Here is an 18,165-nt window from a genome sequence, read left to right as displayed (position 1 = left end):
TCTCAAACGCCGGCGCTGTCAGCGGCGTGACAGCACACAGCCCCCCACAGAAGAGAGAGGGGCAGGGAAAAACTCAAGTCAAAGGCTGTGCCAGAACAACAATTCAATACCCAGAGAGAAGAGAGCATACAGTAGGAGCTATATGGAGTAAGAAAAGCCTGCGGTCTGAAATGCCACTCACCATTACCCTACGGGCATTTAAAGCTCTGCCAGGGAGGGGCACTGAGCATCCGAATGATGGGATCGTCTTTTTCAAGAGCGAGGGACAGAGGAGAGGTGTGATCTTAAGCATTTTGTAGATATTTTGTAGATATTTCTGCAGCATCTGTTCCTGACTTAGTATCAAGAGGCAGGGCAGAAGAATCCGCAGCCATCTGGGAGCACCTGGGTACAGCTATGTAAGATCCCTGGGGATAGGGTCAACAGTCCAGAGTCTGGATTCACCTTTTAAACCCCAACCCTGTTGAGAGCTGGAAAATAAAGCACCTTTTTTTTTTTTTTCCGTGAAAGTACAGGCAGGTGATTCTTCTTCCTTTTTTTAAAGGGGAATGTTAGCAAAATAAAATCCTCCTGCTGCCCACTTTGACTCATGAAATTTTTGCACCTTCTGTTTTTTAAACAAAGAACAGGATAAAACCGACTGACCATTCTTCCTTAAACATCTTAACCTGACCCTTTCTAAACCCTTCCTGCCACATGTAAGCTGAGGTCACACTGAGTCAGGATCTCATGTACAAAAAGCATGGCAGCTTCAACTCAGGTCTCCCAACAGAAGAGTTGCCTCCATCTTCAAACTCTTTTTTTTTTTTCCGTGAAAGTACAGGCAGGTGATTCTTCTTCCTTTTTTTAAAGGGGAATGTTAGCAAAATAAAATCCTCCTGCTGCCCACTTTGACTCATGAAATTTTTGCACCTTCTGTTTTTTAAACAAAGAACAGGATAAAACCGACTGACCATTCTTCCTTAAACATCTTAACCTGACCCTTTCTAAACCCTTCCTGCCACATGTAAGCTGAGGTCACACTGAGTCAGGATCTCATGTACAAAAAGCATGGCAGCTTCAACTCAGGTCTCCCAACAGAAGAGTTGCCTCCATCTTCAAACTAGGCTTCACTCCATGAAGGGCTTCTGGATGAGGATGAGGGTCCAGGCTGGGACAAGACCACAAGCTTCTGGTTCACCTAAACAACTGACTTCCAGATGAGGGATTGGGACAGGAATGGTCAGTGGTCCCAGTACAGCAACCAACTTCTTTATGCTGAGATGTTTGACATTAACTGCCCAGCCCTGGCATCGCTAAGTCCTTGTTCTGAAATGACAACATATTAAATAATGACAGGACTCACTCAGTCCTGGAATATTATCCCTCTGGGCACTACTGAGGGTGGAAAGCTCAGCAAGAGCTGGACTATGTGGGGAACTGTCATCAGCTGGAGAAATTCAGTTCAGATTATGTTAATATTCTCTCATGCAAAAAGTGTGTCACGCTCAGGTGTCTGCGAAGAAGGCTGGGATGAGGCAGCTTTCCTTTTATTCTTCTGAGAAGGGGAGTTTAGCCCAGCAACAGACCTAAGTTTCCTTTCTATGCCTACAAAGGGACTTGTAGGTGGTACTGTAATTAAATAGGTCCATCACTTAAAATAGAAAAGCACATCTTTATAGCTGAAGTGACAACTGAGAGTCTGTAGTGAGGTGCTTCCATCAAGTCGTTGGTTTTCAGGAGCATTTACAACAGGACAGAAAATTCCCAGCAAAACAGCCTGGATGCAAAAACCAAACCAGACAGTCAGGACGTCGAAGTCCCAGCATGACAACCTTGGCTCCCTCACAAATCCACAGTGTTCTTTCCATCAGCTGGAAGGTTGCTCCTGTCCTAGTGTTGCAAGATGTTCAACAAAGAGAGTATTTCTTGCCAACAAAACACAGCCTTAAAAAGCCTACACTGTGGCTCACAGCTACCTTTGTTAAGACATGAAAGGGACAAAACAACCCTGCAGACACTGTCATGGGAAGCTCCATCCAGATCCATATTGTGTGTTACATCCCGTTACACAAAATCACGGCTTCACTGATACACCCTTAGGGTGACATTTCACTAACATTTCACACAAGTTGCCTAACTCCAGCAAACCACCAGCAATATGACACAGCTGAACAAAAGCTAGTATTTAGGTCTGGGGAGGAATATATGTATTCCTAGTGCAGAAGAGGACTGGGAAGGGAAACTCAGTCACTAGCCAGCTGAGTCCACTCTCCCTTTAAACACTTGGAAGGAGAACTGCCGGCAGAATGAGAGAAATCTGAGGGTAGGCTGTGTGTCACCTCCACATTCACATATGGATTGATTCATCCTGGGTTTGGAACATTAACTTTCACAGAAATAGGAGAAGGCTGCAAAGGACCACGCAACGCCCAAGTGAAAAGATTGGGGTCTAACTTGGAAGACCAGCAATGGTTCGATTCACAGATGTTGCTGAAGAAATGGAACCACGGGGGAATTGATAGCAGCACTCAGAAAAGCAATGTCTCATGGTGTCACCATGATACTATTATTTCTGACTTTCCACTGTGTTGAACATCCTCATGGGGCTCCAGGGCAGCTCACTTTTGTCTCCAAAAGATTGTACACACCTTCTCAAAGTCAAAGCACCCCAAGAACAGTTAGTTAGCCACGTCGTGCCAACTCACTGACCTACTCCCTGACACAAAGAGAAGGCTGAGGGGGGATCTGATCAACACCTATAAATGCTTCAAGGGTGGGTGTCAGGAGGATGGGGCCAGGCTTTTTTCAGTGGTGCCCAGGGACAGGACAAGAGGGAATGGGCACAAACTGGAACAGAAGAAGTTCCACCTCAACATGAGGAGGAACTTCTTTGCTGTGAGGGTGGCAGAGCCCTGGCAGAGGCTGCCCAGAGAGGTGGTGGAGTCTCCTTCTCTGGAGACATTCAATCCCCCCGGACACGTTCCTGTGCAACCTGCTCTGGGTGGCCCTGCTTTGGCAGGGGGTTGATGATCTCCAGAGGTCCCTTCTAACCCCATGTCATTCTTGGATTCTGTGTGATTCTCTGTGTGATGTGACCTTCTCTGTCACTTTTCACTGCAAGCACCTGTCATTGTCTCAGAGATGCAGTTGGTCATCGGTGGGATAGGAGCTCGCTCACGCCATTGCAGGTGTGAGAAGCACTCCCAGGAACTTCTCCACGTCTATGGCTTCTATACAGAGCCCTAGCCCAGCATTTTCTGAGAAGTCAGGAAGTCCAAGAGTAGAATTTCAACAGCATTCTGTGTGTGTTTTTACATCCAACTCAAAAACAAACGCCGTCTTCTGAATTACAACTGCTGAGGAAAATACACTTGGGAAACCGAAATGGGGTTTGGGCACAAACCAGCCTTAAGCACAGTATTTCAACGGTGGGGCTCTGCACACAGTAAGACTGAGGAGCAGTTTCCACCAAGGAGGCTGAGGCATAGGGCAGGGGCTATCCAAAACAACCTTATTAGATGTCAGTCTGCAAGAAACTACCTCGTTCTCCAAATGTTAAGGACATACCTGCAGGTTTTCTATATCGCTCCTCTTACTGACAGAGGTCATCTTAACTAACCTGTGGAAAACCTGCCTAGTTTAAACTAACATTGATGTAAATATAACACGTCAGTTAACACTGATGCAAGCAATGGTCACTGGGTTGCATCAGTGTATTACAGAAATCCTAGGTACTGTCAGACAATGGTCCAAGCCAATTCATCAGCTTCCTGTCTGGAAGGCTGGAATTACTTTCCCTGTTAGCAATTCTTGCTGTCAAGCAGTTATTGATGGAGAACATAAATCCACAGTTTGGAAGAAGTGAAAGAGGAACTCCTAGGAACAGGTGCTCGGGTGAAAGCAAGCACGGGGCTATGAATTAATATCCCTCCACAGACCTACACTCGTGCCAGCTCTAAGGCAGATGCTGCTGCTGAAACGGCGTGTGCTGCTAGAAATCCTGAGCTCCCCGGGAACTTATTTGTGCCTTAACTGAGCCATGGGGGAACCCAAGAGCCCTCTGACTAAGGCAGTGGAATTGATTTATAGCCCCTGGCACTTGGCTGACGCAGAACCACCTTTCCCACTTCCATCTCTCTGGACATCCCCCCTCCTTCGAGCTTGCTGTCTTTGAACAACACATCTCAGCTCCTGGAGCAATCCCACCGCCTGCCTCAGATCTCCCATGAAGATGGGGAGAGTGACACACATCGGAGACACCGCCTTCTCCTCTATTAAAAGCTTTGCCTTTGAGCTCCCTACTGCAGACAAGACGTTTGAAATTACTGCCTTAACATCCAAATGCCAAGTGTTAGAGAGCCAAAACCCCAAATCTTCCAGCTGAGTGGAGCTGTGTTCAGGTGCAGCACCCTTTGGCTCAGCAGCATTTACTCTCCTGCTCTGGGAGGCGTGGAGCCTGCACAGCTCAATCCGCTTCCCACTTTGCAATCAGAGCGATGACCCAATTTGTCACTTTTGGGAAACAGCTGCAGCTCCAGCTACAGGATCCAGAGGAGGAAGGCAGAAAAACATCATCTGTTACAGCAGGATGCTATCCTGGAGAAGGAAGAGCGGCAGTCTCTGAAGGCAGGAGGTTTATCCTGAAGAAACCCCAGAAGCAGCATGGCTGGCAGTCCCTGCAAAGCCTGTCCCCTTTCGCAAGGAGATGTGACTCCAGGAGTGGTTACCCACAGCCACATCACCGTCTGTAGTGGGTACAGCAGGCTTTAGCCTGTCTGCTGGTAGGATTCCCAAGCAGGGAGATGACGGAGCGTAAGGAAGCTTAGGGTGGAACTCGGGACTAGAGCAGCAAAGTAGAGAGCTATAAATCCAGCTTTCCGGGGGCCCATGAAAGCAGTTTGCCCGGTATCTCCGTGCATTACGCACCTGGCAACAGCGTCTATTGTTCCTGTTTCACAAGGGATTTAAAAAAAAAAACCCTTCTCAATCTGAAGTTTTACCAAATGCAAATTGGATTGTGCACTCACACAAGCCAGCCTCTGACAGCTCCTCCTTTAATCGGAGATGTGCAAAGTTGTAATTTAATCTTTATAAATGCAGACTGTTTTGATCAGGCTGTTGCAATCCCCCGTGGAGCTCTCCCTGCCCTGCATGGGCGCTCGGCGGTGATGGCAACCCGGGACATGGCTTGGCCTTCCCTGGGACATCACACAGCACTTCCAACGCTGCCCGACCCTCCGAGGGCTCCACACCAGCTGCCCTCTCTCCTCTCCTCCCCCAGGGGAGGACACCAGCTCCAGGTTTGCTCAAGGCAGCACAGTGACAGCCAGGAAGCAGTTCAGACCCCAGCCCGTGGCCACCCACAGCCCCTTCCCCAGGTTCAGTGAAGCACCACACATCAAACAAACCTACCGAGCATCTGGGATGTGTTTTGTGAAACACACTCACCAAGGGTGAGGACAAGCACCTGAACTAAAGCAACATTTCCCCTGTCCTGGGCACGGGTGAGGCCCCACCCCGAGGGCTGGGTCCAGTTTGGGGGCCCTCAACACAAAAAAGACATTGAGGGGCTGGAGCGGGTCCAGAGTAGGACAACGGAGCTGGGGAGGGGTCTGGAGAAGAAGTCTGATGAGGAGAGGCTGAGGGAGCTGGGGGGGTTCAGCCTGGAGAAAAGGAGGCTGAGGGGAGACCTTCTGGCTCTCTCCAACTCCCTGAAAGGAGGGTGTAGCCAGGGGGAGTCGGTCTCTGCTCCCAACTCACAGGCCATGGGACAAGAGGAAACGGCCTCAAGTTGCACCAGGGGAGGTTCAGATTGGAGATTGGGAACAATTTTTCCATGGAAAGGGTTCTTAAGCCTTGGAATGGGCTGCCCAGGGAAGGGGTTGAGGCCCCATCCCTGGAGGGATTTCAAAGCCGGGTTGCCATAGTGCTTAGAGCCATGGGTTAGTGATGGTTTTTATCAGAGTTGGGTTGATGGTTGGACTGGATGGTCTGAAAGGTCCCTTCCAACCCAGACAATTCTGTGATTCTGTGAACATCAGCTTGTCTCCCCAGTACAAGTTAAACCCATGGCTCTTGCTCAGCCCACTCCCAGGTGTGAATCAGCCTGGGCTCGTAACTCACATCCCCGAGTGTTGTCTCTGTTGCCCCATCACGGAAAAGGATCCAGCTCCAGGAGACTTTACCCCCTTGCAGCCAGCAGCAGTTCCAAAAGGCAGCTCTTCCAAACCAAGGGCCCAGCATTCAGTGGTCACCTACATGATGGCTGTCCTCAGGCCCTTATCATCCCTGCAGTGCTCACGAGGGCCAGGCAAAGGTATGAAACCAGCAGTGAGAACTGAAGACAAGCCTTGCTTTGGAGTTTAATGGACTTATTTTGTTACCGGTTTGTACTTGGAGGCAGTCCCTAATCTGCCCAAGAGGACAGCTCGCAGCCGTGGTAGGAAGGCAGACGTGCTTCCTCAGCACTTGGAAGGCACAGAGAGTGGTGGAGAGACTGCTCTGCTCCAGGAGCAGCCGAGGTGATCCAGAGTCACACTGGCCCCATGAGCCACAGAGTAGCCCACTGCCACCAGTGGTGATGGGCAGTAAGCCTGGGCATCTTTGTGTCCATCCTGAATGAAGGGAATTGAAGAGTTTCTCCCGTTTCCTATTGGGATTTCTGGGACTGAATTAGGAATAGGGTTACATCCAGCAGTAGGTGTTTTCAAAAACAAAGTCCTTTTGTCCCTGTAACAGCCTACCACGTGCTGCACCCCCCCTCCTCCGATGACGCACAGTTTATTGCATTCTGCGTGTCAATAAAAGACACTACACAGCACAAAGTCACTGCTCCAGAGCTCACCTCCAGCTTCAAATCTCCTTGAAGCAAAGCTGATCAGTCCTTGAAGCCTCTTCAGACCCATTCAGTCTGGTACACTGCATAAAGCAGGCTGAGGCATTAGGAAATTACAGGGATATTTCTCTGGTAAATCAGAAAAAAAATATTAAAAAAGGAGAAAAATATCTAAACTAGAGAACAAGGGTGGCAAACCAGCAATTTGCCAACTCCAGAAGAGTTTTTATACAGACTCTTTTAAACCTGGGATTCCAATTTCACCTGGTGCAACTCCGCTCTTTCTATTTAAACAATAAAATCTGTTTCAAGCCATTAATCATGAATAGGTGTCTGTAATGAGACCATCAAACCCAACATCCCTGCTTCATTTGCAAAGATGTGATGACTTTAAATTAGGGCTTTGCCTTGGTGACCCGTTAGCTGCAGTTTCACGTTCCTACTACTGTGTGCAACATGGCACTTTCCACCCCAAAGCTGACTGCATTTCAGAAGTGAAGCAGCATTATGCCCAAACCATCTTAAAGTATTTCTGGAACCCTCACACCACGTTATATTAATGTAAGAGATTAGGGGGATTTATTGTAGTTGTACCTAGTGCTGATGGCACTCGGCATTTTAAAGATATCACAAGCCAACAGGCTTTTAACTGTTAACACCCCTGCCAGTGGTGCTGAAAAAGAACAAAGTGTTTTGTATCTGCCAGTGGCTTTGCTGCTAGTGATGGAAACCAGAACAAGATGAATAAACCAGGACATCAATGGCTCAGAGTTAGAATACCTCAGGGCATGTAAACCCAACCACATCCCTTTGGGACTTTCTGGGCAAGTCACTGGTGGACCCTCCCTGGGCTGCACTTTGTCCCTGGAAGCCCCACTGGGCAACAAAAGGCCATGTGGACCCGGGGGGGAGGCAGGGGGAAGTGTTCAGCATTTGGAGTATGACCTCAAGGAAAGAGAAATGGCTTTGCGAGATTGCCCGACCAAACTGGCTGGCAGTTACCTGAGTTACAAAGGTATTACAACGTGGAACAACCCAAGTATTGCTGTCATTTGTCACAATTTCAAAAGCGATACAGTTGTCCTGTTTTTCCATCACAATCTGTTCTGGCTCCCAGCACTTTCCATCTGCAGTTACCAGACGAATACACACACAGCACAGCTGTTCACAACAGCCTTTCACACCAAACCTAACGCCACCTGCAAACCAGAGGTGCCCAGTGCCCCTGCTGTGGCTGGGAAGAAAGAGGGGCATCTATTGGAAAACGCACATAGATGTTCCTGACTAGCAGGCATCATCAGCCCTATGTGGCTGCCATCTCAATTTTAAGACCTTTAGAGTGGAAATCAGAGAGAGAACAAGTGCCAAAGAGAAAATGAGACCTCAGTGAGCAACTAAATCTCCAGCAAGTTGGCACAAGTCTTGCTTGGCATGCAAGGCACCATGAGACCTTCCTGCTTTGAGGAGATGTTGCCAAAAGAAGTACCGGGTTCCTCTCCCTTTAGCCTCTCTAGAATAATGGTGCTACATCACCGTCAGGCAGAGAGCTGCCTTCTTACACATAACTCTTCTTTCACACCCAGAAAAGGCAGACACGAGACCCCATCCAGATCACTCATGCCCTGTGCTGTCAGTCTTTATGTTTGACTGCACTGACCCTCCTGGAGCGACTCTTGTGTTGCTGACCCCATTTTCTGCAACCGCTTCTGCTGGAAAGCACGTTGGGAGCTTCTCAGATTGGATATAGCACAAGAAAGTCTGCTGCCTCCACTGGATTAAGCACAAGGCAGTCCAGTCTGGAGAGGACAGATAAGCCTATGAATTCATTTCACAGAAGGCTATTTTGCTCTTTGACTTGAGGAGGGACCCAAACATCTTTGAAGACGTGGGAATAATCACTTGCATGGAAGAGCTAAACACTCCATTGGCAGTTAATGGCCAACCCTGTCTTTTTGACTGTGAATCATCTTTCAATTCCTTAAAGGAGATGTATCCAGGAGCCACACACGTTGAGAGGGAGAATACCATAGAAAACACTGAAGTAGGGCTTAACAAATTAGCAAGCGAAGGAAGATGCCAGTAACTGACTAAGACATTAGCAAGGTCAAAATAGCTAACGACTAGGCAGGATTCTGAGTTTGCTTTGGCAAGTAGACTCTTTGCAGAACAGCGCTGACGAGGATGACGTGGTGTTGATAGACTGAGGTGGCTCATCCTCAAATCCCTGGCATCTCCTCACCACAGGGAATCTCCCACTCTGCGCTCAGGGGAATACGGAAAGAAGAAGGTCTCTTCCCAGTATGTCTCATATGAACACTGGATAAACCCCACAACAGTCAGCAAAGCTGTACCATGAAGTCTTGACAATACACCTGCCTAGAGCACAGTAGATGTGTGTGTTGGGTCACACCACCCCCCTGCAGCGCTCCAGGCTGGGGGCAGAGTGGCTGGAGCTGCCTGGCAGAAAAGGACCTGGGGGTGTTGGTCGCCTGTGGGCTGAACAGGAGCCAGCAGTGTGCCCAGGTGGCCAAGAAGGCCAATGGCATCCTGGCCTGTGTCAGGAACAGCGTGGGGAGTAGGACTCAGGAGGTGATGGTCCCCCTGCACTGGGCACTGGGGAGGCCCCACCTCGAGGGCTGGGGCCAGTTTTGGGGCCCTCACCACAAAAAAGACACTGAGGGGCTGGAGCGGGTCCAGAGAAGGGCAAGGGAGCTGGGGAGGGGTCTGGAGAAGAAGTCTGATGAGGAGAGGCTGAGGGAGCTGGGGGGGTTCAGCCTGGAGAAAAGGAGGCTGAGGGGAGACCTTCTGGCTCTCTCCAACTCCCTGGAAGGAGGGTGTAGCCAGGGGGGGTCGGTCTCTGCTCCCAAGTCACAGGCCATGGGACAAGAGGAAACGGCCTCAAGTTGCACCAGGGGAGGTTCAGATTGGAGATGAGGAACAATTTTTCCATGGAAAGGGTTCTTAAGCCTTGGAATGGGCTGCCCAGGGCAGGGGTTGAGGCCCCATCCCTGGAGGGATTTCAAAGCCGGGTTGCCATAGTGCTTAGAGCCATGGGTTAGTGATGGTTTTATCAGAGTTAGGGTGATGGTTGGACTGGATGATCTGAAAGGTCCCTTCCAATCCAGACAATTCTGTGATTCTGTGATTCTACATTCAAACTATGGTTCCTGGAGATCTCTAGAGCTGAAGATGTGCAGTGGTACTAACAGGCTACCCATAAAACAATCCCATGTCTATCTTTTTCAAGGGCTTACAAAGTCCCTCGCGTGTAATAACATTAACATTAATGCTTATAAATAAAAAAAAAGGAGAAAGCACTGAGATGACAGACTGAGAATGGTAATAAACGGACATCAGTGATTAACAAGGTAATAAAGCCTTCAATAGGATTAGGAAAATAAAAAGATAGGGCAAAATCTCTTTCAGCTGATTACTTAGCTACTTTTAAGGATATTAAAAATACAAAAAAAAATAAAATAAAAAAATAAAATAATCATCTAACACATTCACAGGAGCCAGAACAATCAGGGAGCAGCGTAACAAGTTTGACACAGGCTCAAGTAAGATTCTGTGAGCTGAGTAGGTTCAAGTGAATTGGTAGGAATTCAGAGCAGCAGGAAATGCCCCTTCAGATGGAGCTACGTCACACCCAAGCCTGCCTGATCAACAGGAGATTCTGAGATACCACAGAGGAGCACGAGCAGCTGTATGAGAATCTGGCCAAAGGTTAGTATCTGGGAAGGAAAAGGGTTTTTTTCCATTAAAAGAAAAGTTTGATCATCAAAATCAATGTTCCCAGTAAAGAAATACCAGTCTCCTGAAACCATTGAAATAACTCAAACGAGAGAAAGACCAGTCCCAAATGTAGTATCTGCGTGTGGATACACAAGTTAAATGTCAGCATTAACTATTTTGATGTGGTACACTTCAAAAAACAGGGCTAGAAAGGAGGGTGGATTTTGTGTAAGAAGAGAGAAGCGGAATTAAGTGAATGCACATGTAAAAACAGAAAGTACAGCTGGAAGAAAAAACCAACCAACCAACCAAAAAGAGACTGCAGCAGCCAAAAGGCAAGTTTGACACACACCCCCACGCCCCGAACTGCTAACACTGGAATGAAAGCAGCAAATTCTGTTACCCTACAAAAGGCAGACCCTGGCCTGATCACAGCCATCCACCGCTGCCTCTGATGTGCTCACTACGTGGAAGGGCTACTGATGGAGGGGAAACCACAGTCCAACACAGAGACACTGGCTAATTGAAAGTGGAAGCAAGAAGCCTCCATCCCTCTCCTCCTCGTGCAGTAAATCACCGAGCACTGACTAAACACCCTGACTGAGACCACACAGTCCCTCACCGCAGGGACATCTTCGTTATTTCTCTGCAGTTCACCAGGATCTATTGTTGCTTCGCTTTGTTTGATGTTCTCCCCTACGTTGAGAGGAAGCGTGAAGGGAGAAAAGAAGAGAAATCTGTCTTTCAACTTCCTAGCCATCTTCCTCAAAATGCTCCATGCATCAGCACTGATTTCATTATCTGCCTGCTGCTAGAGATTTTATTTAAAGAGTAACACACAAGGAAGAAAGGATTTAACCTGACCTCCCTGAACCGCTGGAGGATGAACACTACCCTGAGCCGACAGTGAAAAGCTCATTTCCTTTCTCAGACTAACCTAAACACTATGCAAAATGCCTCTCTATCCAAGCCCTCAGTTTCAAATTGGGCTATCAAAGGCTTTTCTTTTTTAGGGGCCTGGGTTGATGCAATCAATGTATCATCAAGGAATAAGGACTGTTAACATGAACCATCATAAAATATAGCTGTGGGTACAGTGACTCTCAGAGGCAGAGCAATACAGAAAAATTGAGTGAATTAAAACCAATGTTCTTCCATCCAGCCAGATCAAGAAGAGAATAAAAAGCAGTAGGCACATTTTTCCCCCACTGCACCACTACACCCTTCAACCTGAAATTTTGGGGTGATACATGTTACAGATCAAGTAGGATAATAAATTAAAAGCTTAGTGGGAATCACGGAAGGGTATCATCAAGTAATGAGTAAAAATACCACAGAGAGAAGGAGAAATGAACTGCAGAGCAAGATACAGTCAGGAGCTTTCAACAGGCACAAGAATGGGATCCCATGCAGTGGAAGGAGCAACGCAAGGAGACTCGACGAGGTCTGTCCTACACTGTGGACACAATTTCTTCTCTGGAATGTCCAGAGGTGTTGACGCAGCTGCATCTGGGATGATCCTCCCAGCTCACATGGCAGCTCCCTATTTTGTCCACCACAGGCTCCTACAGGGTCATTTACCTCTCCAAGAGTGATTAACATATAATCCCGGTATTTTATTTTGGGAAATAGGCCATCTCTTCCCTTCCTGAGGCCACGCACAGTAGCCTATTTTCAAAAAGCCACATTTACACATTTATGCAATACAAGCAGGGCACAAAGAGAGCAAACCAGGCCCAATTAAGGAAGGGAAACCTAATCCTACCACACTCTTTATTAAAAACCTTTTCTTTTCAAAATCTCAAACAACTGAATTCAATTACCCTAGAAAATGTCTACCAACTGTTGCCTGACTTCTAATTCCCCAATATCACAGAAGATTAAGTTATGCCCAACAGTTCTCTGACAGCTGGACAGGACAAGAGGGAACGGGCACAAACTTGAACATAAGAAGTTCCATCTCAACATGAGGAGGAACTTCTTTCCTGTGAGGGTGGCAGAGCCCTGGAAGAGGCTGCCCAGGGAGGTGGTGGAGTCTCCTTCTCTGGAGACATTCAAACCCACCTGGACACGTTCCTGTGCAACCTGCTCTGTGTGGACCTGCTCTGGCAGGTGTGTTGGACTGGATGATCCCCAGAGGTCCTTTCCAACCCCATATCATTCTGGGATTCTGTGAACTTCATCAGCCCCAGTGGGCACAAGGTACTGCTACCCACCTATATTCCAGAAGTCAGCATGAAAAAAGGTCACCGCACGCCTGGCTTACCTGGTCCTCGGAGAGCTGTGATATGTGATTCACCGCAGCGTAAGACTCTATCTTTGGGTTGAAGTGATTGATGATGGCTCTGAAACAAAGGAGAGAAATTTTCAGAGGTCTCAGGAGCAGCTTCAGGATGCAGCCAAAACTGGCCTGAGTCAGTGCACATGGAGCCACAGCCCTGCAAGAAGCCGTCCCTGTCTCACCACACGGCGTTGCTCGCTCTGCCGAAGGCACGCTCCCCCTGAGTGACCAACGCAGATTCAGTTGTGGGATCACTGGAAATGGCAAGCACAGGCATTGCCCCACACATGGGTGCATCCGTCCCAGCAGACACAGGGCTGTGCTCACTGCTCTTGCAGAGGGAATTGCTGCCTCGCTGGGAACAGGCTGAAAATTCCTGCTGAGACACAGCAAACGTGGCCATCGCTGCTCCATCCCCACCAGGAAGAGGATCTCCCTTCCAAAACCAGCATCGCCCGACATTTTGCTCTACGGAACTTTGTTCCCTCGGTGTTGAAGCTGATGGTTTATTGCTTTGGATCTCTACTATGTTTCAAATGTTGTAGTTGGCTCTTACTTGTAGTCATTCATCACCATAGACACTACTTTGACTTCATCTCATAATGACTTTAGTCCTCAGCCCTAATTTAGATCGTTAGAGATAACTTATGACAGTGGCCCAAGCACAGCAGCAGAAACACTGATCACTCCTTTCCTGCCTCGTTTCCTTCACTGCCTGCACCAACATACTCCCCTTCCCTTCCACGTGTGTCTAGAGGCAGGTACGAGAAATCTAGAACTGAAAGCAAAATAATTGGGAAAAAAATGAATCAAAATGCAACTGGAGTATTTCCTCAGCCTCTCCCCTGCTTACCAGCTGCAGCTGAGAAGTTAAATGGCAAGAGAGCGAAGTCTCTGTGGGCTAGAGTATGTTACTGGTCTAAGTTGGGATGTCACTCGTGAGACCCACTGCGGAGGTAAGTGCTCATGATGGGAACAGCCCGTGTCAGTGCTGGGCACAGACACACACTGGTGGTGCCTGAAGAACACTTGCTTGGCCAAATTGCACCACAGCAGCCATCAGGGCTTTCACTCTCATACTCATCAGCATGGAAATTCACTCCAGCTCCCTCTGTTTGCACTCTAATGGGTCCCTCCTCCCCACGCCTCTCCCTGCAGAAGGGCTTTCAGCGACGTTCTCCAGACCCCATCACAGCTAAAGAGCTGGTGCCTGAGTCCAGGAAGAAGCGATATTCAGTAGCCAGAGGCAGTGGGAAGAAAATCTGTCTGAAGTATCCTTACTTCTTTAAATACACAGATAAAGAAAAGCAGCGTGGAAGGGGTGGGAAATGGGAGTAAAAAAACCCACACAAAACCCCAACAGAATCTGCAGATTCACTGACACGTTCCCAGGCACACAGCTCCTCCACGCACCAGATGCCGTCCACGCGCAGGGGCATTCACTCCAGCGGCTGCTCCTACAGCATCAGGGCGTGCTTAGCACAGGGGGGGCTTCTGCAGTCTCCACTACCTACAGTTACATTACAGGGTGGCTGATATGGGGTTGGAAGGGACCTCTGGGGATCATCTAGGCCAACACCCTGTCAAAGGAAGGCCACCCAGAGCAGGTTGCACAGGAACGTGTCCAGGGGGGGTTTGAATGTCTCCAGAGATGGAGACTCCACCACCTCCCTGGGCAGCCTCTGCCAGGGCTCTGCCACCCTCACAGCAAAGAAGTTCCTCCTCCTGTTCAGATGGAACTTCTTCTGTTCCAGTTTGTGCCCATTCCCTCTTGTCCTGTCCCTGGGCACCACTGGAAAAAGACTGGCCCCATCCTCCTGACACCCACCCTTGAAGTATTTATAGGCGTTGATCAGATTCCCCCTCAGTCTTCTCTTCTCCAGACCCAAGTCCCTCAGCCTTTCCTCGTAAGAGAGATGCCCCAGGCCCCTCATCATCTCTGTAGCCTCTGCTGTCCCCTCTCCAGCAGTTCCCTGTCCTTCTGGAACTGGGGAGCCCAGAACTGGTCCCAGTGCTCCAGCTGGGGCCTCCCCAGGGCAGAGCAGAGGGGCAGGATGACCTCCCTCCACCTGCTGCTCACACTCTTCCTGATGCCCCCCAGGATGCCCTTGGCCTTCTTGGCCACCAGGGCCCATTGCTGGCTCATGGCCATCCTGTTGTCCACCAGGACTCCCAGGTCTTTTTCCTCAGAGCTGCTCTCCAGCAGGTCACCCCCAACCTGTGCTGGAGTTTTACATCAGTAAAGCAAATTCAGCAGGGCCCCTGCCAGGCTCCCCGTACCCTTCCTCCCTCCAGAGGAGGGCAAACAGGCAGGCAGAGACATGGCCAGGCTCTTCCCGTTTCGATCCAACCAGAGAAGCAGCTCCTGTGAGTCACAATCACACTCTCCATTACCCAGCCTCTCCACCACCCTGGCTTTCAAGCTGCATGTTTCACGCCTGGCTGGAGTCATATTTACACTCCTACAGGACGCACTACAAGCTATTGAAAGAAAAGGGAACACAGACTTACAACAACTTAACTTCTGGCTCGACAGAAGGTTTGGCAGCTCGGAGGGGTTCAGTGCACTCACACGGTTCCAACATTTACCAGGGAACAGCTTTAGCATTCATCTGTATCCACTGCTGTGAAGCACTTCAAACACGGGCCGCCTGCTCACCAGTCCCTGCTCGGATCCAAGCTACTGGAGCGGCACCTGCAATCACAGCTGGGACTCACCCAGGGAAAGCAAACCCAGCAACCAGCTGCCACTGCACTAAGAACCAACAGGCATTAAGGAAGAGCAAGAATTCGCCTCCTTCCCCATTTCCCTAAAGGCAAATGGACGACTCCTTAGTGACTAGAAAAAGAAGTTCAGCTGTTTAATTTGTTTTAAGCGAGCTCTTCCACTCTGAAGAATTCCTTCCCAGCCTGGTTTTCTGCAAAGCTGTTTTCCCGAACGTGCAGGCAGCCTGGGGCAGAGGAGCATGAAGGGCTTGGATTCAATCCTGGCTCTGGATAGCTGGGTTCTGACTGCCCAGCATCCCCTACCCAGGCCAGGCTCCACACGTGGCCCAGCTCCTCCTCACACATCTGCTAAGCCCCACCACGATCCAGCCCAAGGTGCTGTGCATCCCCCACTCTTGATATGCCTCTGCTATTCCTCCGTCTCTCAAAACCCATCTTGTCCCTGGGGCATACTTTTAGGCAACTGGCCTCCTGGGCTACGGAATAACAGCCGGAATTTCACTTTGCAAAGCTGCCACTCCACAGGCACTTGTTCCTGGGGACAACGGGGGACCGGAGCTTTTAGGCAGAGTCTCCCCCTCATGGACAATAGAACAGCGGCTTTGCCATCGTTACTTCTCCCACCAGCACAGCACAGCTGAGCCTTGGCAATGCCTTATTTTTACACTGTGATTGCCTTGATTATTGGGATCTCAGCCAGCACCTTTGGGGAGGGGGAAGGGAGCGGTTGAAACGCTTGGAAAAGATTTGTGATGTGCTGTGCTCTACCGAGATCTTCGTATCGATCATGGGGGGAAAAAAAAAAAAAAGAAAAGAAAAGAAAAGAAACCCCTTGTGTTTGGTATTCATGAAGCACTAGCATCTTCGACGCGTTTGTAAAGCAAGGAAATAGTGAAGTGTCAACTGAAGGACAAAACACTGCATTTCCCCAACTAGCCTCTGAGAGTACGTACACAGGTATCTCCACACCACAAAGCCCTCAGTGGGGCTGGCTGCCATTTGTCACACAGATTTCAGAGAGCTTTTTGGGACAGAATTCTCTAGAGATAGAGACGTCTGGAGAGATGTCACTTTAGCAACATTACCTCCTCTGGCAGATGCACAGTTCAGCAGTCACCTGGCAAGAGGAGACTGTCACAAGGGAACTGGACAAGGGAAGGATGCTGAACAGGCAGAAGGGGAAACAACGGCTCAGGAATGAAAAAACTGGCTGCCTGTGGCTTGTCTTGAATCACAGAATGCTATGGGGTTGGAAGGGACCTCTGGAGATCATCCAGTCCAACGCCCTGCCAGAGCAGGGCCACCCAGAGCAGGTCCCACAGGAACGTCTCCAGGTGGGTTTGAATGTCTCCAGAGAAGGAGACTCCACCACCTCTCTGGGCAGCCTCTGCCAGGGCTCTGCCACCCTCACAGCAAAGAAGTTCCTCCTCATGTTGAAGTGGAACTTCTTACATTCAAGTTTGTGCCCATTCCCTCTTGTCCTGTCCCTGGGCACCACTGAAAAAAGCCTGGCCCCATCCTCCTGACACCCACCCTTGAAGTATTTATAGGCGTTGATCAGATCCCCCCTCAGCCTTCTCTTCTCCAGACTAAAAACACCCAAGTCCCTCAGCCTTTCCTCATCAGAGAGATGCTCCAGGCCCCTCATCATCTCTGTAGCCTCTGCTGTCCCCTCTCCAGCAGTTCCCTGTCCTTCTGGAACTGGGGAGCCCAGAACTGGACACAGGACTCCAGATGGGGCCTCCCCAGGGCAATGCTTACTGTTCTGAGGCAGACTACAAGTGATCTCTGCATTTTTTCATTCCTCCATGTCCCAGAAACAGTCATTTACACACTAGCTGTGCCAGTGCTCTCAGAAAAACACACCTCTCCCATCACTTCTTCATGCAGCTCTTCAGAGAACAAGCTACCTAGACACCACGACACCAGAAGCCATGCAGAGACACGTATGAATGAACCTGGAGTTTCTTCAGGATGAACAACTGAGGATACCTACATTTATATATTTATGCATTTATTGCACATTTCTTGCTTTTGTTTATTTCTTTGGGAAGAAGGAATGATTGGAGGAAAAATATAAAGTCTTCTACTCTGATTTAGGAACTTAAGTGCTACTGAATCATGTATTTGTACTAGCTGCATTAATCATGTTATTAGAGGGAAAAGCGGGTCCCAGTGTAACAGATATGGTACAAATACTGAGTGGTGGGAAGCCCCTGTCCCAGAGAGCTAACGGTCTCAAACACAAGAGAACAGGGAAAGCTCAGAAAAGTGCAGTGGTAACAGAAAACATGAGTGCTGTGACTTACTGAGAGTCATCAAAGACTTTAGTTAGAGATAAACCAAGGACAGAAAAAGCACAGAAAAAGAACACTGAAGGGAGAAGTACAGAGAAGGGAAAACAGAGACAGAAGGGCAGATAGGATCAAGAAAAATAAAGGTGAAAAGACCGTAGGACAGAGACGATCACAGCAACAGCAACGGATCCCAAAGCACTCTGTCCTTGGCAAACTGGAAAGCTCTGACTGGTGGAAAGTTTCTGCTTTGGCTGTTCTTGAGGCTGCAAAAATTGACCAGTCCTGAAGCAACTGCTCCTGGCCCCTTC

At 49.0% G+C, this 18,165-nt stretch overlaps 1 protein-coding gene across 1 annotated transcript in view; it reads right to left on the bottom strand.

Moving 5' to 3' along the window:
* Positions 1 to 18,165, bottom strand: part of LOC106897193 (chromosome unknown open reading frame, human C10orf76) — a 145,990-nt gene that overhangs the window by 28,033 nt on the left and 99,792 nt on the right. Inside the window, exon 23 of the mRNA XM_014957680.1 lies at positions 12,819 to 12,897. Within this exon, the coding sequence (XP_014813166.1) occupies positions 12,819 to 12,897 (79 nt within the window). The remainder of the gene's footprint in view (positions 1 to 12,818; positions 12,898 to 18,165) is intronic.

This window comes from Calidris pugnax, unplaced genomic scaffold (assembly GCF_001431845.1).
Source record: "Calidris pugnax isolate Ruff unplaced genomic scaffold, ASM143184v1 scaffold4, whole genome shotgun sequence".
Taxonomy (NCBI): domain Eukaryota; kingdom Metazoa; phylum Chordata; class Aves; order Charadriiformes; family Scolopacidae; genus Calidris; species Calidris pugnax.
This window is presented reverse-complemented; position numbering and strand designations above follow the sequence as displayed.